The sequence below is a fragment of the Nomascus leucogenys genome, chromosome 18 (genome assembly GCF_006542625.1).
Source record: "Nomascus leucogenys isolate Asia chromosome 18, Asia_NLE_v1, whole genome shotgun sequence".
NCBI lineage: Eukaryota > Metazoa > Chordata > Mammalia > Primates > Hylobatidae > Nomascus > Nomascus leucogenys.
In genome coordinates this window covers 38,617,408-38,640,857 of record NC_044398.1, presented here as the reverse complement: position 1 = coordinate 38,640,857, position 23,450 = coordinate 38,617,408, and the positions used below count along the sequence as shown (strand labels likewise).

The window sequence follows — 23,450 nt, the reverse complement described above, 5'->3', positions numbered from 1 at the left end:
TGCCGGTATTTATTCTGTCATGCTGGTGCTAAAATGATGGCAGGGGCTGGAAACCAGAACCTTCCCATGAAGGTATTTCCAGTCCAGTAGGGGTGGGCACAGGGGAAAATGGCAAATAAACCTGGTCCCAGTACAGGGCAGTGAGGACTGTGAGCAGGGGAAATGCCCACTGTCAGAGCTTATGGGGCTCAGAGAGGCTTCCTGGAGAAGAGATGACTCACCTGGGGCCTGAAAGCTGAGGAAGATGAGGGGGAGCGTGTCACCAGCCCAAATATAGACTGCTGCTGGGGTTGGTGTGCTCAGCTGGGGCAGGGCATGTGAGAACTGAGAAGAGCCTGCAGGGATGCCTAGTTGACCCTCTTTATTCCACACGCAAGGTTTTTGATTCTCAGCATTCTGGTGACTTGCCTAAGGTCACTGTGCTCAGGAAGAGGCAGAGCTCTGCCTTGTCAGAATGGGAAGGAGCATGGGCATGCTCAGCAAGTTGTCTGTTTTCCACAGCATTGGGATGTGAGCATTGGTAGAGAAATCTAGCTGGATCCCTACCTTGTGTTTTTATGAATAGAGAAACAGACTGGGAGCCAGTTGGGAGTGAAACAGAAGATCATCTCCATGGGGTGGCATGCAGGAGAGAGCAGGAGCCACAGCCCGGCCGTTCCCCAGCCTAGCCCTGGTTTAGTTGACCAGCAGCTCCAACCAGCATGCTTGCTCTTCTGTGGAACGGGGTGTGGGTGGAGGGAGGATGTGGGGTCGGGGGCAGTTTTATTTACAGACTGTACATTCGTGCTTCCTCGGTGGGACTATGTTTTTAAATTCTGAAATTTCATCATCTCTGTGTCAGAAATCATAATATGTACCTCATCATCATCTTCAAGGTGATTTTCATCAGTCTAAATGATATATTTAAGGAGTTATATATAACTAAGTCATTGATTAGTTGAGCTTCTTTTTTATGTATGATTCCAAGTAAAGCCTATTTTAATATTTATGCACATGCATTCACACAACAGATACACACACATACATATATGTGCATGAGTGAGGTATTTTTAGCATTCCTTAAGAATATTTTTTAACAAGTTAATTTTTTAACTTTTTTTCTCTGTGTGTGTGGTCAAGCTCTTTTTTATTATCATTCATTTTACAGCTGACTTTCTTAAATTTAAACTTTGGTTGGAATTTTTTCCATGAAATAGTAATTTACTAAGTTGTTAAGCCTATTTAGATTTTTTTTTGAAGTAGCAATAATTTATTGACTACTTTGCCTGTAAGTGAATTGCAGAGGGAGTGGTTTTCTGGGCTGTGGGACTTTTTTTGTGTGTGTATATTTAGTACTCATCTCATGTGGCTGTGCTCCATTACAGAACCATATGCTGCATTTTAGGGCAGAGTGACCTTTCGTTTCTGGGATCAGAGGGCTCTTGTTGAACTTACTTTTGTAAGTCTCCAGTGGGCAGTAATCTCTGCTTATTGGCTGGCTGCTCCATCACTGCAGCTTTTCCCCAGAGTTAGCTTTTGATCTTCAGCTTTGCAGAGTTCCTTTGTAGCTTTTGGAGAATACAAGATCATAAACAGAGATTTGTACAAAAGCATTTTTTCCCCTAGGGCTGGTGGTCAAGAACCCAGTAAGTCTCTACTTTAGGGTTTAACTGTGTAGTAATAATTAAAGGAACGTGTACAAGAGAAATAAGGCACAAAATTATCAGTTTTTCTTTTGTTGTACATTTTGGTTAATGAGATAATTTTTTTAACTGATAATATTATGAAAGCTACCACCCCTTGGAGTATATGGAACTTATGCTAGCTTTTTCAAACCATTTTACAATCATTTCCCACTGACTTTGTACTGCTGTTGGTTATTCTTTTTTTTTTTTTTTAAGCAATGGAAGCAATTGAGAGGTAAGAACAAATGCGTTCCTTAAACATATATAGTAATGTTCCCTTCTCTGTTCTTATTAAAGGTCAAAACTGCTTACAAGTGTGCATGTGTCTTACGAGATACCATAAATCCATACCTACTGCGGAGAATGAAGTCAGATGTCAAGATGAGCCTTTCTTTGCCAGATAAAAATGAACAGGTCTGTAAATCCAGGAGTTAACAAAGCATTCCTAAAGCACAAGTGTGTCTTTCCTTTCAGTCTGATTCTCCTCTGCGGGTGAGAGAGTCTGGTGAGGTATGATCCTGGAACTGTGGGCAGGCTAGGCCTGCTGTGGCGTCTGCCCTCAGTGGATTCTTCTCAAGTCCACAGGCTTTGACCTCCCTCTTATTGACACATGGGTTCCTATAGCTACTCTTTTAAACATCTCCATTCTCCTTAAGCCCCTAATTCATTCATGCTACAAATTGTATTAGGTGCCAACCATAGGCCTGTCATGATCCTAGGCTCTGAGATACAGCAGTGAACAAAGCAAGTTTTGTTCTCATGGGAACTCACATTTATTCTTGAGGGAGAGTGTCACAAAAAGGTATAGAAGATGTCAGGTGGCAGCATTAAGTGTGGAGACAAATGAAGCAGGGTTGAAGGATAAGCTGGGAATGCTGAGGGCAAGGATTTGGGGAAGTGGGCCGTTTATAAGGGTTGGTCAGAGAAGACCTTTGATGAACTGACACCTGAGCAGAGGCCTAAAGAAGGCGAAGGAGCAAGTCATATAGGTTTTGAAGGCAGAGCATTGCAGATGGTGGGCTGTGGCAGTGCTTTGGGGCCTCCATAGACAGCAGGGAGGCCAGTGTGGTCAGGGCTGGGAGCAAGGAGGAGGGTAAAAGAGGAGGAGCTAGCTGGAAAGACTGGGGAGGCTGGCACAGACAGGTGCATGAACAGAAGTGAAGGCCTGGGCGTCGGAAGGTGAATAGGGTGACCTGGAAAGGACCCAGTGTGTTTGGCCACTAGGAAGTCATGAGTGATGCCTCAGTGGCATCAACAGAGGTGCCCATGAGGCTTGCTCTGGGTACAGGCTTCAGGAGTGACTGGAGGTGAGGAAGTGGAGGTGGGGATTGTACCTTATTTTCTCAGGGATGCCCCCATCTTCCACTTGGAGGCTAACAGGTGAGGCACTGTACTGAGGAGAATGAGTGGGTCTTCAGATACAGTGCAGAGGTTGAAGGGTTGCCCTCCATCCTGTACAGGAATGTCTTCCTCTGGAAATAAAGGAAAATGAGGTGGATGCAGAAGTAGAGACATGTTAGGGAGTGAAAACCAGGGAATCATGCCTGATCCTGGTAGGTTCAGGTTTGGTTTTCATTTTGTTTTTATTTGTCTGATTGTTTTTAAGTAGAGGTTGAGACAGAGGTGCAGGTGGCTTGGGTGGTGAGGAGCATGGGCACAGTTGCTCTGGGCTTGTGGAAGATGCTGGGCGGGCATGCGTAGAGGACCCCATGGAGCAGGACAGGCCATGGCAGGACGCAGCCATGTAGGAGCTTTTCTCCAGCAGCACCGGCACTGACCATAGGCCTGCAGAAGACTGATGGTTGAGTTGACCTACCTTTGGAAGTTTACAGGGAAGATGCAGGGGGTTGAAAGGGGTCCAGGAGCCGGGTGCGGTGGCTCACGCTTGTAATCCCAGTACTTTGGGAGGCCGAGGCGGGCGGATCACGAGGTCAGGAGATCGAGACCACGGTGAAACCCCGTGTTTACTAAAAATACAAAAAAAAAAATTAGCCAGGCGTGGTGGCGGGCGCCTGTAGTCCCAGCTACTCGGAGAGTCTGAGGCAGGAGAATGGCGTGAACCCGGGAGGCGGAGCTTGCAGTGAGCCGAGATTGTGCCACTGCACTCTAGCCTGGGCAACAGAGCGAGACTCCGTCTCAAAAAAAAAAAAAAAAAAGGGGTCCAGGTAGGTGGCAGAGGGGTGGTGGCTAAATGAGCATCCGTGGGAATGTAACTGGTGGTGGTGGACTTCGCAAAGGAGGGAGGGTTGAGAGGTGAAGGGTCACAGAGCATGATGGCATGGAGTGGTTGGTGCAGTGGGCTGGGAGGGTAAGGGTTGCCGTCCAAGGCAAGTCTGGTAACTCATGGGCCTGCACTTAGAGCCCCAGGAGAGGGAGAGCTCCAGGTGAGGTTGTGGTCTCTGGTCAGGTCTGCCGAATAGAGCATGGCATGGGTCATGGGAGGTGAGTTGGTTTGAGCACTTGGAGGCTAACATGAAGGATGGTCTGTGCACCTGGGCCCTGAACTTGCTCGTGAGCAGGAAGCCAGTCTTTGGGGACTGTGGGATGGGCCCTGGAGGTAGACAAGTGACAGAGATGGAGGGGCTGGTGAGCAGGATATGGTGAGAAGTATTGTCACCCTTTGTTGTTTTAATATTAATAATAGGGATATCATTAAAATTGCATGCATTGTGCTCTTTTGAACGGGAAGTTTTGTTGATATTCTAATTATTTCTGTAATTTTTTTTTGAAATTATAGTTTCCTTGTTTTTCCCCTCCATAGGTCTTATTTTGTCGTCTTACAGATGAGCAGCATAAAGTCTACCAAAATTTCATTGATTCCAAAGAAGTTTACAGGATTCTCAATGGAGAGATGCAGGTCAGCTAAAAAATAGAAACTGGAGAAATGAATTGTGGACCAAGAGAAGTGAGGGAGGAAAAGAAACTAGAATCTACAGTGTGCCAGGCTTTTCACATACTGTCATCTCACTTCACTTGCATGCAGTCCCGCATGGTAAATGTGCAGTCAGCCTATGGCCTGGAGCCGTAAGGTGCAGAGGAGTTAGGTAACTGGTGGAAGGTGGAAAGTTGCAGAGCTGTGCGCTGTGGATCTGAACCCAGACGCAAATGCAGCTGCGAGCTGTGCAGTTACTGTTACTTCCGAGGGTCTTACCTGGTAGGTGGGTGGGTGTCAGGTACATAGCTGCATTTTCCCAGATATTATGACCAGAATTATATATCTTGTGGAGAGGATCATGAGGATTCATAACTTTCATCAGCTTCCTAAAGGAGCCCCACTCCCCAATAAATGTTTATGAACCATTGCCATGTTAGGAACCAGACATAAATCTGGTTCAAATGTCCCTGGCTCTAATTCTCATTGTCCCCAGGGTAGGACAGTAATTTGTTTATGGTGATTCTGTTCCTTTCAATACTGAGAAAGCTCTCTTTCTACTAGTGTCCAGAATTCAGAAGTTCCTAGCTAGTGTCTTCTCCAAAAGACTCCATTGTATAAATAATGTGAGTGTGATTAGGTCATTTCAGTTCTTTTAACCATCTCTCACAATTTCTTATTTCATTTCTTATTGGTAGCTACAGGAGGTTCTTCAGTCATTCACATCTATTCATCTCCATGAATCTCCCCTTAACTTCTTCAGGTCTCTCCAAGTTAGGGGGTCTAGATCACACTATCCAGGAAAGGGAATGCAAGCTACACTTGGAATTGTAAATTTTCTAGTAGTCACATTAAAAAGGAAAAAGAGAAACAGGTGAAATTAATTTTGATCATATATTTTATTTGACCTAATATATCTAAAATACATTTTAATATGTAATCAAAAATTAAAAATGATTAAACAGATATTTTACTCCTTTTTTGTTCTGTCTTCAAAATTGGGTGTGTATTTTACATATGCAGCACATCACAATTTGGACTAGCCATACTTCATGTGCTCAGTAGCCACGTGTGACTAGTGACTACTGCATTGGACAGTGCGGATTGAAAGGAAGAAAAATGAGTCACGGATGACTCTGGGGAGGTTTACCAATGTTCCTGACTTATTCAGATCATTTATTGTTAATCTGTTTACTGTTGTTTACTAGTGATAGCTACCCTACCCTTTGATTATTGGCTTAATGGTGATTTCTCTTCTGCTCAAGCTTTTATACCAGTGAGTTTGATTTGAGTCATCCTCTCAAGGCTGGAAGAGCCCCATTATTGAAGTTTTGTTAATGTCATTTTGTGGGGATGGGTTGGGGCACTCACCCCTTGTCTTCTGTGCCCTTCTGCATGGACCATATCTTTCCCATTCGTGCATTCCCATTCGTGCATTTTTCATGCAGTTTTTTTTTCTGATATAATAATAATCTAAAGGTAAATGGATCCTCAACCTCTGACTCATATTAAACTGCAGAACTTTTAGTGAGGTACTTAGGAGTGTAATATTTAAATGCATTTGATAAGTCACATGACTGATGTCTCCAAATTTAGGTTGATAGGACATTTCTGATCCATATTTAAAAGGTGAGTTCCTTTTTTATATTAAGTTTATAATGCCGTGAACTGCATACCTTTTTTCTAGTGAGGGAAAATGAATTAATCAGCAATCGAATATGACCCCTGTAGACATGTTCAGTCCAGTAGAATTTTTTTGTTTCTGAGAACTTGTTCTATCAGGGAAACAAGATGAGTGAAAGTTAATTTCTCCCAACTCGTGATAATGCTGTGACTAGAGAAGAAACTAAGAAGCTGGTGGAGAACTGTTTTTTAGTCTGTGTTATAGGTTAAACAGCCTCCTTGCCTAGGGAATCTTACTTTACATGGGGTCATCTGAGTGTACATATACTCTTTCTTACCACAGATTTTCTCCGGACTTATAGCCTTAAGAAAAATTTGCAACCACCCTGATCTCTTTTCTGGAGGTCCCAAGAATCTCAAAGGTCTTCCTGATGAGGAACTAGAAGCAGATCAGTTTGGGTACTGGAAACGTTCTGGGAAAATGATTGTTGTTGAGTCTTTGTTGAAAATATGGCACAAGCAGGGTCAGCGAGTATTGCTGTTTTCTCAGTCAAGGCAGGTGAGTGCACAGACTTCAGATGGGAAACAGGCTGGTTCTTTATGACAGCCATCAACTTACAAAATGGGATTCAATCTAAAGTAATGATTCTGAAGCAAGTCTACCACTGATGCTGAGGTGGCAGTCTGCCGATTTCTTTGGGAGTTTAGATCTTTCTCTAGAGTTGGTGTCTAAAAGTTGACTTTTTAAAAAAGCTCACCATGTGTGCAAGTAAGTTTAGGCCTGAGCTTTGGCTGTTTACAAAAGTAAGAATTAACCGTACGGAAATACCAAAAATACTCTTTTAACAATTCTGTGTATCTGTCCTAAAGCAAGAAACTCCTTTTAACATAGGCCTGTTGGGGAAGGTGTTACCATTTATACAAATAGAGAAGCACTCACTGGGAATGTGTATTTGCTTTGCAAACTCCTATCCCCCACCTCCAAACAGATGCTGGACATACTTGAAGTATTCCTTAGAGCCCAAAAGTATACCTATCTCAAGATGGATGGTACCACTACAGTAGCTTCAAGACAGCCACTGATTACAAGATACAATGAGGTAACATGTGAATGTAGCAGGGAAGTTGAGCGGTGCTGCTGTACGTGGAGGGAAAGGACTAAGCGTATCCACACCCTTACCCACCGAAGCAGCGTTGACATCTGGGCTTGGGAGGGGGCCTAAGGGGAGACTTGTTGCTTTTAACTCTATGCACTACTTCTGGATATTTCGGGGCGGGGGTGGTGGGCATGTCTGTGTTCAAAGAATGCATTTTCTACAGCATGTATTTTCCTCCTAAAAACCCAATTTTTAAATATTTCTATTAAATATTAAAAGTAAAAGCTGTGAAATGAGATTTTGATTCACCAGAGGTCTCTAGGACATTACCATTCCTTGTATTGGGAACAGCCCAGTAATTCTATGTGTACAATATGTGGAGGCAGAGGCTGAGAACTGTAACTGGGCTTAAGTGTGTGTGCTCAGTGTTGTGTGTCTTACCTCTAGGACACATCCATATTTGTGTTTCTTCTGACCACGCGGGTGGGCGGCTTAGGTATCAACCTGACGGGGGCAAACAGAGTTGTGATCTATGACCCCGACTGGAACCCAAGCACAGACACACAGGTTTGTTTTTTATTTTTTTTAAAAAGAATGTATTAGTAGAAATACAATTTTATGGTTAGCGCTTGTTACTGTCCTTTGATGTTCTGGTTGGCTTCAGCGTACATTTCACATTTTGGTTGTCTCCTGTTCTTCAACATGAAAGAAGACATCCTTCAGAGTCACATGGACAGGAACCATCTTCAGCAGTTTATCCATAGCATTCATTCCTAGAGTTGGGGTAAAAAGAACATAGGCAAAGTTACAAACATTTGTTCAAGTAGAGATGTCTTGTCAACTGGCTGTTCATCTTCCTGGGTAGGCCTTAGGTGTACTTGACGTCATGAGTCAAAATTCTAACTCTGGGAGTGAAAGGTAGTGACCAGCTAGCTTTGTTTCTTACAGTCAGTGCTTGTCATTGGGAAGGATTCTCGTTGAGAGGTCTCTGTCTCTCTCTCTCTCTCTCGCAGGCCCGGGAGCGAGCATGGAGAATAGGCCAGAAGAAGCAGGTGACTGTGTACAGGCTCCTGACTGCGGGCACCATTGAAGAAAAGATCTACCACCGGTCAGTGCACACAATGGCTGCTCTTGGCTGTGTGTTCCCAGAGTCTTGAGCAGGGAATTTTTCCAAAGTGTTGTTTTTAAAAGTCTTAACATCTTAGAATAATAGTTGCTATAACTTAAGGTTTTGGTTTTTGTTTTGTATTTTTTCTTTCCTTTTAAAATATGCTTAGATGGCTTACTGTGAGTTGTCAAAAAATGTCTTCGAACCTGATAATTTTTGTACCTTATTCTACCTCAAGAATCACGTACATGTAAACTTCATATTGTTACTTGAAAGGAATATTTCTGTCTACTATGGTGTGTTGCCTTCAGAAAAATTTTAAAAAATGACAAGGTTGAATGTTACCATATTGGTATTTACATACCACATTATGCAGGTAGGATCAGTGTGGGTGTTCTGGCGGTCTTTGACTCTGATGCCCCTTACAAAGAAGTTGACAGGATGCCTGTTTCTTCCTCTGTCTTTCCATAATGACTAGGGGATTTTAGTCAGTGGTAACTTCAACAGTAGAATCAAGACATTGCCAACTTCTCCCACTCCCCCACCACAGACTTTATCCTTGAGCCATAGCCTGGCTTTTATAGGAAGCTCTGTGCCCTTCACCACATGCTGGGCCATTCCTGGAACATTGCATCTTCCTCAAGGGACTGTTGTGTGAGGGTGGAGGACGAGTTGGATCCTGTGAGAAGAGAGCTTCCTCTTATAGATTCATGCTTTAGCCAGGAGAATAAATGACAGGGAGGGACAGTGTGGCTGGTGGAGGTGCCTGTTCCAGAGTGGCAGTGGTGTGGGGCTTCAGCAGAGTGTGGACCTGCAGGTGGAAGCAGGGAGAGAGAGGTCAGAGTGGAGACGTTGCAAAGCCCCAGGTAAGAAAGTTTGCTGAGCCCTATGATAGGAAGGTTCTAGGCAGAGCAAGACCCTTGGTATTCAAGTCAAGGAGGCTAAGAGAGGCTATGCGTTACATGATGGCATGTGAAAAGGTGTTTCTTGAAATGTGTTAGATCTTGGAGGCTGAAAAAGCTCATTCAGTGTAAATAATAAGGTATTATTTCTAATTTAAATTCTGCAAGACCTGGGAGATTAACTGATGTATTATATATTTCCTGAATTGTAATTTTCCAAGGCTGAAAGTTTGGGGGATTATTTAGCCATTCATGCAGCAGCTGTTATCATCTCTCTCTTATATTGCTTTATAACTTGAATTTTTAGGTAGAGCTACACATTGTTTTATACCAGCTTATCTTTTATTTTTTTAGACAAATCTTCAAGCAGTTTTTGACAAATAGAGTGCTGAAAGACCCAAAACAAAGGCGGTTTTTCAAATCCAATGATCTCTATGAGCTATTTACTCTGACTAGTCCTGATGCATCCCAGAGCACTGAAACAAGTGCAATTTTTGCAGGTATTACGTAAAATCATTTAATTTAAAGTAATCAGTTGCACAAGATGATACAATATAGTATTAGTGGTGTTTTTCCTCTTTACAGGAACTGGATCAGATGTTCAGACACCCAAATGCCATCTAAAAAGAAGGATTCAACCAGCCTTTGGAGCAGCCCATGATGTTCCAAAATGCAAAAAGTTCCCTGCTTCTAACATATCTGTAAATGATGCCACATCATCTGAAGAGAAATCTGAGGCTAAAGGAGCTGAAGTAAATGCAGTAACTTCTAATCAAAGTGATCCTTTGAAAGATGACCCTCACATGAGTAGTAATGTAACTAGCAATGATAGGCTTGGAGAAGAGACAAATGCAGTATCTGGACCAGAAGAGTCGTCAGTGATTAGTGGAAATGGGGAATGTTCAAATTCTTCAGCAACAGGCAAAACTTCTAGGCCATCTGGTGATGAAAGCATTGATGAAAAGTTAGGTCTTTCTTACAAAAGAGAAAGACCCAGCCAGGCTCAAACAGAATCTTTTTGGGAGAATAAACAAATGGAAAATAATTTTTATAAGCACAAGTCAAAAACAAAACATCATAGTGTGGCAGAAGAAGAGACCCTGGAGAAACATCTGAGACCAAAGCAAAAGCCTAAGAACCCTAAGCATTGCAGAGACGCCAAGTTTGAAGGAACTCGAATTCCACACCTGGTGAAGAAAAGGTGTTACCAGAAGCAAGACAGTGAAAACAAGAGTGAGGCCAAGGAACAGAGCAATGATGATTATGTTTTGGAAAAGCTTTTCAAAAAATCAGGTAATCCATTTGATAGGTTTGCCACAGGGATGCTAGGATCAGAAAATTAGTAGGCTGTTTCTAGCAGTAGCAGTCTTTAACTGATGGTGCATAGAGGGCTTTCAGCCAGAAGTGTTTTTCTTCAAAAATTTAGATTTGAAATATATTGACATTTTAAAAATTGTATTTACACCACTTTTCTGAAGACCTAGAATAATTTGAAACTTTGGAAAACAATAGTACTTATGGCCACTCATGGGAGGTGTGCAATTCTTAAATAGATGTGTACTACCTGAACATTAGTAGGCAGTTACTTTACATGCTATGTGCTACATTAATCTGATTTTCCAAGCACAGGAGATTAAAGTAACATCATAAGGGAGAGAGACAAGCGTGTGGCTACAGACATTCTAGAAGTACGAAAGCTGATAGCTTATGTCAAGGGAGAAAAGTTAGGAGATGTAGACTCAACAATTGCTCAAGACCATGGAGTATATAGATAGTCCTGCTTCGTGATCCCTTAGCAGTCACTGTGTTCACAATGTGATGGCCTTGAGTTACCAAAGATTGCTGCTTATGGCACTCAGTTTAAGAAGGCAGGTTTATGTGTAGCATTTCAGAAAGACTATTTAGCATGGTTAATTTTTTTGTTAATTTCATATTTTGAAGTAATTTCAAACTTAAAGAAATCAGTTGGGTCTCAAAAAAAAAAAGAAATCAGTTGGAATAATACGAAGAACTCTCCTATATCCTTTATCTAAGTTATTAACATTTTTCAGCTTTTGCTTTATCATTCACACACACACCCATCTATGCATACATTGTTTTTTTGGGCAGGAATGCCACAGAGGTGATACCGTATCTTTTTTTTTTTTTTTTTTTTATACTTTAGGTTTTAGGGTACATGTGCACAATGTGCAGGTTTGTTACATATGTATCCGTGTGCCATGTTGATTTCCTGCACCCATTAACTTGTCATTTAGCATTAGGTATATCTCCTAATGCTGTCCCTCCCCCCTCCCCCAACCCCACAACAGTCCCTGGAGCATGATGTTCCCCTTCCTGTGTCCATGAGTTCTCATTGTTCAATTCCCACCTATGAGTGAGAACATGCGGTGTTTGGTTTTTTATCCTTGCGATAGTTTACTGAGAATGATGTTTTCCAGTTTCATCCATGTCCCTACAAAGGACATGAACTCATCATTTTTTATGGCTGCATAGTATTCCATGGTGTATATGTGCCACATTTTCTTAATCCAGTCTATCGTTGTTGGACATTTGGGTTGGTTCCAAGTCTTTGCTATTGTGAATAGTGCCGCAATAAACATATGTGTGCATGTGTCTTTGTAGCAGCATGATTTATAGTCCTTTGGGTATATACCCAGTAATGGGATGGCTGGGTCAAATGGTATTTCTAGTTCTAGATCCCTGAGGAATCACCACACTGACTTCCACAATGGTTGAACTAGTTTACAGTCCCACCAACAGTGTAAAAGTGTTCCTATTTCTCCATATCCTCTCCAGCACCTGTTGTTTCCTGATTTTTTAATGATGGTCATTCTAACTGGTGTGAGATGGTATCTCACTGTGGTTTTGATTTGCATTTCTCTGATGGCCAGTGATTATGAGCATTTCTTCATGTGTTTTTTGGCTGCATAAATGTCTTCTTTTGAGAAGTGTCTGTTCATGTCCTTTGCCCACTTTTTGATGGGGTTGTTTGTTTTTTTCTTGTAAATTTGTTTGAGTTCATTGTAAATTCTGGATATTAGCCCTTTGTCAGATGAGTAGGTTGCAAAAATTTTCTCCCATTCTGTAGGTTGCCTGTTCAGTCTGATGATAGTTTCTTTTGCTGTGCAGAAGCTCTTTAGTTTAATTAGATCCCATTTGTCAATTTTGGCTTTTGTTGCCATTGCTTTTGGTGTTTTAGACATGAAGTCCTTGCCCATGCCTATGTCCTGAATGGTATTGCCTAGGTTTTCTTATAGGATTTTAATGGTTTTAGGTCTAACATTTAAGTCTTTAATCCATCTTGAATTAATTTTTGTATAAGGTGTAAGGAAGGGATCCAGTTTCAGCTTTCTACATATGGCTAGCCAGTTTTCCCAGCACCATTTATTAAATAGGGAATCCTTTCCCCATTTCTTGTTTTTGTCAGGTTTGTCAAAGATCAGATAGTTGTAGATATGCGGCATCATTTCTGAGGGCTCTGTTCTGTTCCATTGATCTATGTCTCTGTTGTGGTACCAGTACCATGCTGTTTTGGTTACTGTAGCCTTGTAGTATAGTTTGAGGTCCGGTAGCGTGATGCCTCCAGCTTTGTTCTTTTGGCTTAGGATTGACTTGGCAATGCGGGCTCTTTTTTGGTTCCATATGAACTTTGAAGTAGTTTTTTCCAATTCTGTGAAGAAAGTCATTGGTAGCTTGATGGGGATGGCATTGAATCTATAAATTACCTTGGGCAGTATGGCCATTTTCACGATATTGATTCTTCCAACCCATGAGCATGGAATGTTCTTCCATTTGTTTGTATCCTTTTTTATTTCATTGAGCAGTGGTTTGTAGTTCTCCTTGAAGAGGTCCTTCACATCCCTTGTAAGTTGGATTCCTAGGTATTTTATTCTCTTTGAAGCAATTGTGAATGGGAGTTCACTCATGATTTGGCTCTCTGTTTGTCTGTGATTGGTGTATAAGAATGCTTGTGATTTTTGTACATTGATTTTGTATCCTGAGACTTTGCTGAAGTTGCTAATCAGCTTAAGGAGATTTTGGGCTGAGACGATGGGGTTTTCTAGATATACAATCATGTCATCTGCAAACAGGGACAATTTGACTTCCTCTTTTCCTAATTGAATACCCTTTATTTCCTTCTCCTGCCTGATTGCTGTGGCCAGAACTTCCAGCACTATGTTGAATAGGAGTGGTGAGAGAGGGCATCCCTGTCTTGTGCCAGTTTTCAGAGGGAATGCTTCCAGTTTTTGCCCATTCAGTATGATACTGGCTGTGGGTTTGTCGTAGATAGCTCTTATTATTTTGAGATATGTCCCATCAATACCTAATTTATTGAGAGTTTTTAGCATGAAGGGTTGTTGAATTTTGTCAAAGGCCTTTTCTGCATCTATTGAGATAATTATGTGGTTTTTGTCTTTGGTTCTGTTTATATGCTGGATTACATTTATTGATTTGCGTATGTTGAACCAGCCTTGCATCCCACGGATGAAGCCCACTTGATTATGGTGGATAAGCTTTTTGATGTGCTGCTGGATTCGGTTTGCCAGCATTTTATTGAGGATTTATGCATCAATGTTCATCAAGGATATTGGTCTGAAATTCTCTTTTTTGGTTATGTCTCTGCCAGGCTTTGGTATCAGGACAATGCTGGCTTCATAAAATGTGTTAGGGAGGATTCCCTCTTTTTCTATCGATTGGAATAGTTTCAGAAGGAATGGTACCAGTTCCTCCTTGTACCTCTGGTAGAATTCGGCTGTGAATCCATCAGGTCCTGGACTCTTTTTGGTTGGTAAGCTATTGATTATTGCCACAATTTCAGAACCTGTTATTGGTCTATTCAGAGATTCAACTTCTTCCTGATTTAGTCTTGGGAGGGTGTATTTGTCGAGGAATTTATCCATTTCTTCTAGATTTTCTAGTTTATTTGCATAGAGGTGTTTGGATTCTCTGATGGTAGATTGTATTTCTGTGGGATCGGTGGTGATATCCCCTTTTTCATTTTTTATTGCATCTATTTGATTCTTCTCTCTTTTCTTCTTTATTAGTCTTGCTAGCGGTCTGTCAATTTTGTTGATCTTTTCAAAAAACCAGCTCCTGGATTCATTAATTTTTTGAAGGGTTTTTTGTGTCTATTTCCTTCAGTTCTGCTCTGATTTTAGTTATTTCTAGCCTTCTGCTAGCTTTTGAATGTGTTTGCTCTTGCTTTTCTAGTTCTTTTAATTGTGATGTTAGGGTGTCAATTTTGGATCTTTCCTGCTTTCTCTTGTGGGCACTTAGTGCTATAAATTTCCCTCTACACACTGCTTTGAACGTGTCCCAGAGATTCTGGTATGTTGTGTCTTTGTTCTCGTTGGTTTCAAAGAACATCTTTGTTTCTGCCTTCATTTCATTATGTACCCAATAGTCATTCAGGAGCAGGTTGTTCAGTTTCCATGTAGTTGAGTGGTTTTGAGTGAGTTTCTTAATCCTGAATTCTAGTTTGATTGCACTGTGGTCTAAGAGACAGTTTGTTATAATTTCTGTTCTTTTACATTTGCTGAGGAGAGCTTTACTTCCAACTATGTGGTCAATTTTGGAATAGGTGTGGTGTGGTGCTGAAAAAAATGTATATTCTGTTGATTTGGGGTGGAGAGTTCTGTAGATGTCTATTAGGTCCACTTTGTGTAGACTGAGTTCAATCCCTGGATATCCTTGTTAACTTTCTGTCTCGTTGATCTGTCTAATGTTGACAGTGGGGTGTTAAAATCTCCCATTGTTATTGTGTGGGAGTTTAAGTCCCTTTGTAGGTCACTCAGGACTTGCTTTATGAATCTGGGTGCTCCTTTGTTGGGTGCATATATATTTAGGATAGTTAGCTCTTCTTGTTGAATTGATCCCTTTACCATTATGTAATGGCCTTCTTTGTCTCTTTTGATCTTTGTTGGTTTAAAGTCTATTTTATCAGAGACTAGGATTGCAACCCCTGCCTTTTTTTGTTTTCCAGTTGCTTGATAGATCTTCCTCCATCCCTTTATTTTGAGTCTATGTGTGTCTCTGCACGTGAGATGGGTTTCCTGAATACAGCACACTGATGGGTCCTGACTCCTTATCCAGTTTGCCAGTCTGTGTCTTTTAATTGGAGCATTTAGCCCATTTACATTTAACGTTAATATTGTTATGTGTGAATCTGATCCTGTCATTATGATGTTAGTTGGTTATTTTGCTCGTTAGTTGCTGCAGTTTCTTCCTAGCCTCGATGGTCTTTACAATTTGGCATGTTTTTGCAGTGGCTGGTACCGGTTGTTCCTTTCCATGTTTAGTGCTTCCTTCAGGAGCTCTTTTAGGGCAGGCCTGGTGGTGACAAAATCACTCAGCGTTTGCTTGTCTGTAAAGTATTTTATTTCTCCTTCACTTATGAAGCTTAGTTTGGCCGGATATGAAATTCTGGGTTGAAAATTCTTTTCTTTAAGAATGTTGAATATCGGCCCCCACTCTCTTCTGGCTTGTAGAGTTTCTGCTGAGAGATCAGCTGTTAGTCTGATGGGCTTCCCTTTGTGGGTAACCCGACCTTTCTCTCTGGCTGCCCTTAACATTTTTTCCTTCATTTCAACTTTGGTGAATCTGACAATTATGTGTCTTGGAGTTGCTCTTCTCGAGGAGTATCTTTGTGGCGTTCTCTGTATTTCCTGAATCTGAATGTTGGCCTGCCTTGCTAGATTGGGGAAGTTCTCCTGGATGATATCTTGCAGAGTGTTTTCCAACTTGGTTCCATTCTCCCCGTCATTTTCAGGTACACCAATCAGACGTAGGTTTGGTCTTTTCACATAGTCCCAAATTTCTTGGAGGCTTTGTTCATTTCTTTTTATTCTTTTTTCTCTAAACTTCCCTTCTAGCTTCATTTCATTCATTTCATCTCCCATCAGCGATACCCTTTCTTCCAGTTGATCGCATCTGCTACTGAGGCTTCTGCAATCTTCGTGTAGTTCTCAAAACTTGGCTTTCAGCTCCATCAGCTCCTTTAAGCCCTTCTCTCCATTGGTTATCCTAGTTATCCATTCTTCTAATTTTTTTTCAAAGTTTTTAACTTCTTTGCTATTGTTTTGAATTTCCTCCCGTAGCTCAGAGTAGTTTGATCCTCTGAAGCCTTCTTCTCTCAACTCGTCAAAGTCATCCTCCATCCAGCTTTGTTCCATTGCTGGTGAAGAACTGCGTTCCTTTGGAGGAGGAGAGGTGCTCTGCTTTTTAGAGTTTCCAGTTTTTCTGCTCTGTTTTTTCCCCATCTTTGTGGTTTTATCTACTTTTGGTCTTTGATGATGGTGATGTACAGATGGGTTTTTGGTGTGGATGTCCTTTCTGTTTGTTAGTTTTCCTTCTACCAGACAGGACCCTCAGCTGCAGGTCTGTTGGTCCACTAGAGGTCCACTCCAGACCCTGTTTGGCTGGGTGTCAGCAGCGGTGGCTGCAGAACAGTGGATTTTCATGAGACCACAAATTCAGCTGTCTGATAGTTCCTCTGGAAGTTTTGTCTCAGAGGAGTACCTGGCCGAGTGAGGTGTCAGTCTGTCCCTACTGGGGCGGGTGCCTCCCAGTTAGGCTGCTCAGGGGTGAGGGACCCACTTCAGGAGGCAGTCTGTCCATTCTCAGATCTCCAGCTGCGTGCTGGGAGAACCACTACTCTCTTCAAAGCTGTCAGTCAGAGAGGGACATTTAAGTCTGTGGAGGTTCCTGCTGACTTTTTGTCTGTGCCCTGCCCCCAGAGGTGGAGCCTACAGAGGCAGGCAGGCCTCCTTGAGCTGTGGTGGGCTCCACCCAGTTCGAGCTTCCTGGCTGCTTTGTTTACCTAAGCAAGCCTGGGCAATGGCGGGCGCCCCTCCCCCAGCCTCGCTGCCGCCTTGCAGCTTGATCTCAGACTGCTGTGCTAGCAATCAGCGAGACTCCGTGGGCATAGGACCCTCTGAGCCAGATGCGGGACACAGTCTCCTAGTGTGCCATTTTCCAGGCCCGTTGGAAAAGCGCAGTATTAGGGTGGGACTGACCCGATATTCCAGGTGCCATCTGTTTCCCCTTTCCTTGACTAGGAAAGGGAACTCCCTGACCCCTTGCGCTTCCCGAGTGAGGCAATGCCTCGCCCTGCTTCGGCTCATGCACAGTGCGCTTCACCAACTGTCCTGCACCCACTGGCACTCCCTAGTGAGATGAAACCGGTACCTCAAACAGAAATGCAGAAATCACCCGTCTTCTGTGTCGCTCAGGCTGGGAGCTGTAGACCGGAGCTGTTCCTATTTGGCCATCTTGGCTCCACCCCCTGTGTGTGATACCGTATCTTACTCAGTGCATCTATCAGGAGACACATGTTGGTTTGACCTATTACGAGTTGGTTTTTAAGATCACTTGGTTAAGGTGGAGTCTGCCAGGTTTCTCAATGCTAAGGTTAATATTTTTCCCTTTGTAATTAATTTGTGCTTTCAAAGAATATGCTTTGAGACTGTATAAATATCCTGTTTCTCATCAAACTTTTATCCATTAGTTTTAATATCCATTGATGATTCTTTCCTCAGTCAGTTATTACTACAGTGGTTGCCAAATGGTGATTAACATTCTACTATAAGGAAGGTTTTCCTTCTCTTTTATTTATTTATTAATTTATTTTTAGATCAGTATGGACTAATGGATTCTTTTTTTCCATGACTGTAATCCATTAGTAGGGGTATTATGATGCTCGTATTGTCTTAGATTTGTCTCGTGGATGGGAGCTCCTTCAAGCTGGCTCCTTTATCCGTCTGGTATGTCCCCACCATTCTTTGAGCACCTCCTTTCTTCTTGGCATACTAATGTATGCTGAGCTCAATTTATATTCTATGCCAGCCCTGGAATCAGCCATTTCTTCAAGGAGCCCTAGAGAATGGTATTTAGGAACTAGGATCCGGGTTCTCAGAGTGTTCATTGCTGCTATTATGTCATTGCTTTCATAGCCAATAGTATCAGGAAATAGATGTATGTATGTGTGTGTATGTGTTTGTTGTGTACATACATATACACATACATATGAGCATATATATGCACAAGAAATTGTGCAGATACACCCATCTCTATGTCTGTAAAAACCATGAGTTTGGCTTCTAGCAAAGGCAGATAAACGTTTACCCTTCCATGTGAAACAATGAAAACAATGACAAAACATGTGAAGCAGTGGTTTTCTGACACCAAAGGGCAGTAATCTCTTGAGAGATGGGAAACAAATGAACTGAGCTCTCCAGTTGCCCTGCCCTACTGCCTTGAGAGAATTTTCGTGCTGTAACAGAAAGACGAAGAACCCAGATGGGAGTCCCAGGTAGACCCTCTGTTGAAAAGACAGAGCTGAGCATCAGGGGAGGACAGGGTGGCTGGCATTCACATGCAAGAGATGATAGAGGAGACAGCTCTGCACAGGGAGAAAACCCCACAGGTCTGCAGAGTCTCCACTGGCACTCAGCTGAATACTGACCAGCACATTGTGCAAGAAAACTACTTAAGGTCAGTGAAAAGGCCTTTCCTCTTTAACTTTTTGAATTAGAGGAAACATGTTTGGTGCTCTGGTGCTCACCCATGGCCAGGGATAGTGCCTGTTCCCACCAGCTAAGACTGGAAAAATATTTCATGGGGCATTGGGTATAATACAGAGTAGGGGGTCTTGCCTCTGTAGTAGGGAATGATCAGCCTTAGAGTGAGCACTGCTTCAACCCTACCTGAATGTTTACAGGAATGTACAAATACCCAACATCCAACAAGATGAAATTCACAATGTCTGGAATCCAATCAAAAATTACTGGCTGGGTGTGGTGGCTCAGCCTGTAATCCCAGCGCTTTGAGAGGCTGAGGTGGGTTGATTGCTTGAGCCTAGGAGTTCAAGACCAGCCTGGGCAACATGGTGAGATCCCATCTCTACAAAAAGTAAAAAATTAGCTAGGTGTGGTAGCATACACCTGTGGTCCCAGCTACTTGCGAGGCTGAGCTGGGAGGATTGCTTGAGCCTGGGAGGTTGAGGCTGTGGTGAGCTGTGATCATCCCACTGCACTCCAGCCTGGGCAGCAGAGCGAGACCCCCTGTCAAAAAATAAATAAATAAAATGTATAACCCAATTTTTAAAATGGACAGATAATTTGAACAGACTTCACCAAGAAATATATGTAGATGGCAAATAAATATATGAAACTTGTTAATATTATTAGTTATTAGGGAAATGCCAATTAGAACCATAATGAGACACCACTACACACCCTCTAGAATGGCTAAAATGAAAGAAGACTGACCATACTAAGTGTTGGTAAAGATGTGAAGCAGTTGGGTCTCTCATACATGCCTGGTGGGAATGTAAAATGGCACAATCACTTTGGAAAACAGTTTGGCAGTTTCTTAAAAATTAGGCATGCACCTTCCTTATGATATAGTCTTTTCAGTCCTGGGTGTGTATTTGCCCAAGAGAAATGGAAAAATATGTCCATACAAAGGCTTGTACATAAATATTCATAGCAGCTTTATTAGTAATAGCCAAAAATGTAGAAATCAAATGTCCATCAGCAAGTAAATAGTTAAACTAACCATGGCATGTCCATATGATCAAATACTAATCGACAGGCCGGGCTTGGTGGCTCACACCTGTAATCCCAGCACTTTGGGAGGCCGAGGTGGGTGAATCACCTGAGGTCAGGAGTTCGAGACCAACTTGGACAACATGGTGAAACTCTGTCTCTACAAAAATACAAAAATTAGTCAGGCATGATGGTAGGTGTCTGGAATCCCAGCTACTTGGGAGGCTGAGCGGGAGAATCGCTTGAACCCGGGAGGTGGAGGTTGCAGTGAGCCAAGATCACACCATTGTACTCCTGCGTGGGTGACAGAGCGAGACTCTGTCTCAAAAAATATATATACTTGGCTGGGCGCGGTGGCTCACGCTTGTAATCCCAGCACTTTGGGAGGCTGAGGCGGGCGGATCACGAGGTCAGGAGATCGAGACCACAGTGAAACCCCGTCTTTACTAAAAATACAAAAAATTAGCCGGGCGTGGTGGCGGGCGCCTGTAGTCCCAGCTACTCGGAGATGCTGAGGCAGGAGAATGGCGTGAACCCGGGAGGCGGATCTTGCAGTGAGCCGAGATTGTGCCACTGCACTCCAGCCTGGGTGACAGAGCGAGACTCCGTCTCAAAAAAAAAAAAAAAAAAAAAAAATATATATATATATATATATATATATATATATATATATATATATACACTAATCAACAATAAAAGGAAATAGAGTATTGATACATGCTACAGCATGGATGACTTTCGGACTAGTAAGATTAGTACATACTCTGATGCCATTTGCATAAAATTCTAGAAAACACACAGGCATGACAGAAAGTGGATTGGTTGTCTCAGCATGGGGTATTTGAGGGTGTGATTACAAAGGGACATGAGTTTTGCAGGTGACGGCTATGTTCATTGTCTTGATTGTAGTGATAGTTTCATGGTATGTACATAATGTCACAACTTACCAAATACTGTACTTCAGCAGTTATTGCATATCAGTTATACTCTAATAAGCTCCAAAAAGCAAAATAAGATGAGGGAATACTGTTATCTCCAATTTCATTTCAGCACCCTAGGGCCCTTTCCATGTTTGTAGTTTCCTTCTTCAAGACCTTCATTTACAACGTACTGAGTTACTCGTCAATCCTAGGATACATGGTAGCTTTTTAGAATTTCTAACCTGAACTATGGCAAAAAACAGTTATACTAACTAGAATTCAATATTTGTTTTTATTTATACTAACTAGAGTTCAATATTTGTTTTTATTTCTTTTTGTCTTTAGTCTAAGTTTTTGGTCAAAACACTACTTGGGTTAAAAATAACTTAGTTCTTTTTTCTTACCCTTCATTGTATTTTCAGTGTGTGCTATCAATTTAAAATACAGTTAGGTTAATTTATTTGTTTGTATTCCACTTTAGGATTTCCTCCCATCCTTGTTGACTCTATGTTATCTTCTGAGTAGTAACACATTAACATAGTAACAAAAGGCAAAATATGCAAAAAGGAATACCAGAGTAGTGTCATCCCTCACCCTGTCCCCACCCGTTCCTTCCCTTACCAGTCTCATGAGTTTCTGGCATTTCCTTCATGTGTTTCTGTATTAGTCTGTTTTCACACTGCTGATAAAGACATACCAGAGACTGGGCAATTTACAAAAGAAAGAGGTTTAATTGACTTACAATTCCACTTGACGGGGGAGGCTTTACAATCATGCAAGGAGGAGCAAGTAACATCTTTCATGGATGGCAGCAGGCAAAGAGCTTGTGCAGAGAAATTCCCATTTTTAAAACCATCAGATCTCATGAGACTCATTCACTAGTATAAGAACAGCACAGGAAAGACCCAACCCCATAATTCAGTCACCTCCCACCGGATTCCTCCCATGACGTGGGAATTGTGGGAGTTACAATTCAAGATGAGATTTGGCTGGGACATAGCCAAACCATATCGTTCCACCTCTGGCCCCTCCCAAATCTCACATCTTCACATTTTAAAACCAATCATGCCTTCCCAACAGTCCCTCAAAGTCTCAACTCATTTCAGCATTAACTCAAAAGTCCACAGTCCAAAGTCTCATCCAAGACAAGGCAAGTCTCTTCTGCCTATGAGCCTGTAAAATCAAAAGCAAGTTAGTTACTTCCTAGATATATTAGGGTTACAGGCATTGGGTAAGTACAGCCATTCCAAATGGGAGAAATTGGCCAAAACAAAGGGGCTACAGGCCTCACACAAGTCCGAAGTCCAGCAGGGCAGTCAAATGTTAAAGCTCCAAAATGATCTCCTTTGACTCCATGTCTCGCATCCAGGTCATGCTGATGCAAGAGGTGGGTTCCCATGGTCTTGGGCAGCTCTGCCCCTTTGGCTTTGCAGGGTATAGCTCCCTCCTGGCTGCTTTCATGGGTGGCATTGAGTGTCTGCAGCCTTTCCAGGTGCATGGTGCAAGCTGTCAGTGGATCTACTGTTCTGGGGTCTGGAGGACCGTGGCCCTCTTCTCATAGCTCCACTAGGTGGTGCCCCAGTAGGGACTCTGTGTGTGGGCTCCAACCCCACATTTTCGTTCTGCATTGCCCTAGCAGAGATTCTCCATGAGAACCCTGCCCCTGCAGCAAACTTCTGCCTGGGCATCTAGGAGTATCCATACATCTTTTGAAATCTAGGCGGAGGTTCCCAAACCTCAGTTATTGACTTCTGTGCACCCTCAGGCTCAACACCATGTGGAAGCTGCCAAGGCTTGGGGCTTGCACCATCTGAAGCCACAGCCTGAGCTCTTCGTTGGCCCCTTTCAGCCACAGCTGGAGTGGCTGGGACGCAGTACACCAAGTCCCCAGGCTGCACACAGCATGGGGACCATGGGCCGGGCCCATGAAACCACTTTTTCCTCCTGGGCCTCTGGGCCTGTGATGGGAGGGGCTGCCATGAAGGTCTCTGACATGCCCTGCAGACATTTTCCCCATTGTCTTGGGGATTAACATTGGGCTCCTCGTTACTTATGCAAATTTCTGTAGCCAGCTTGAATTTCTCTTGAGAAAATGGGGTTTTCTTTCCTATCACATTGTAAGGCTGCAAATTGTCCAAACTTTTATGCACTGCTTCCCTTATAAAACTGAATGCCTTTAACAACACCCATGTCACCTGTTGAATGCTTTGCTGCTTAGAAATTTCTTCCGCCACATATCCTAAATCATCTCTCTCAAGTTCAAACTTCCACAAATCTCTAGGGCAGGGGCAAAATGCTGCCAGTCTCTTTGCTAAAACATAACAAGAATCACCTTTGCTCCAGTTCCCAACAAGTTCCTCATCTCCATCTGAGACCACCTCGTCTGGACCTTACTGTTCATATCACTATCAACATTTTTGTCAAAGCTATTCAACAAGTCTCTAGGAAGTTCCAAACCTTCCCACATTTTCCTGTCTTCTGAGCCCTCCAAACTGTTCCCATCTCTACCTGTTACCCAGTTCCAAAGTTGCTTCCAAAATGTATCCAAAGATACATTTTGGGGTATTTTTTCAGGAGCACACCTCCCCACTGGTACCAATTAACTTTATTAGTGCATTTTTACGCTGCTGATAAAGACATTACCCAAGACTGGGCAATTTACAAAAGAAAGAGGTTTAATCAACTTACAGTTCTATGTGGCTGTGGAGGCCTCACAG

At 42.5% G+C, this 23,450-nt stretch overlaps 1 protein-coding gene across 3 annotated transcripts in view; it reads left to right on the top strand.

Annotated features, from left to right (window-relative positions):
• Window positions 1–23,450, top strand: part of ERCC6 (ERCC excision repair 6, chromatin remodeling factor) — a 92,303-nt gene that overhangs the window by 58,865 nt on the left and 9,988 nt on the right. For all 3 annotated transcript variants that reach the window (XM_030798203.1, XM_004091120.3, XM_030798204.1), the window contains 8 exons: window positions 1,962–2,078; window positions 4,426–4,521; window positions 6,503–6,718; window positions 7,149–7,259; window positions 7,704–7,823; window positions 8,270–8,364; window positions 9,621–9,766; window positions 9,852–10,559. In XM_030798203.1, the coding sequence (XP_030654063.1) occupies window positions 1,962–2,078; window positions 4,426–4,521; window positions 6,503–6,718; window positions 7,149–7,259; window positions 7,704–7,823; window positions 8,270–8,364; window positions 9,621–9,766; window positions 9,852–10,559 (1,609 nt within the window). The remainder of the gene's footprint in view (window positions 1–1,961; window positions 2,079–4,425; window positions 4,522–6,502; window positions 6,719–7,148; window positions 7,260–7,703; window positions 7,824–8,269; window positions 8,365–9,620; window positions 9,767–9,851; window positions 10,560–23,450) is intronic.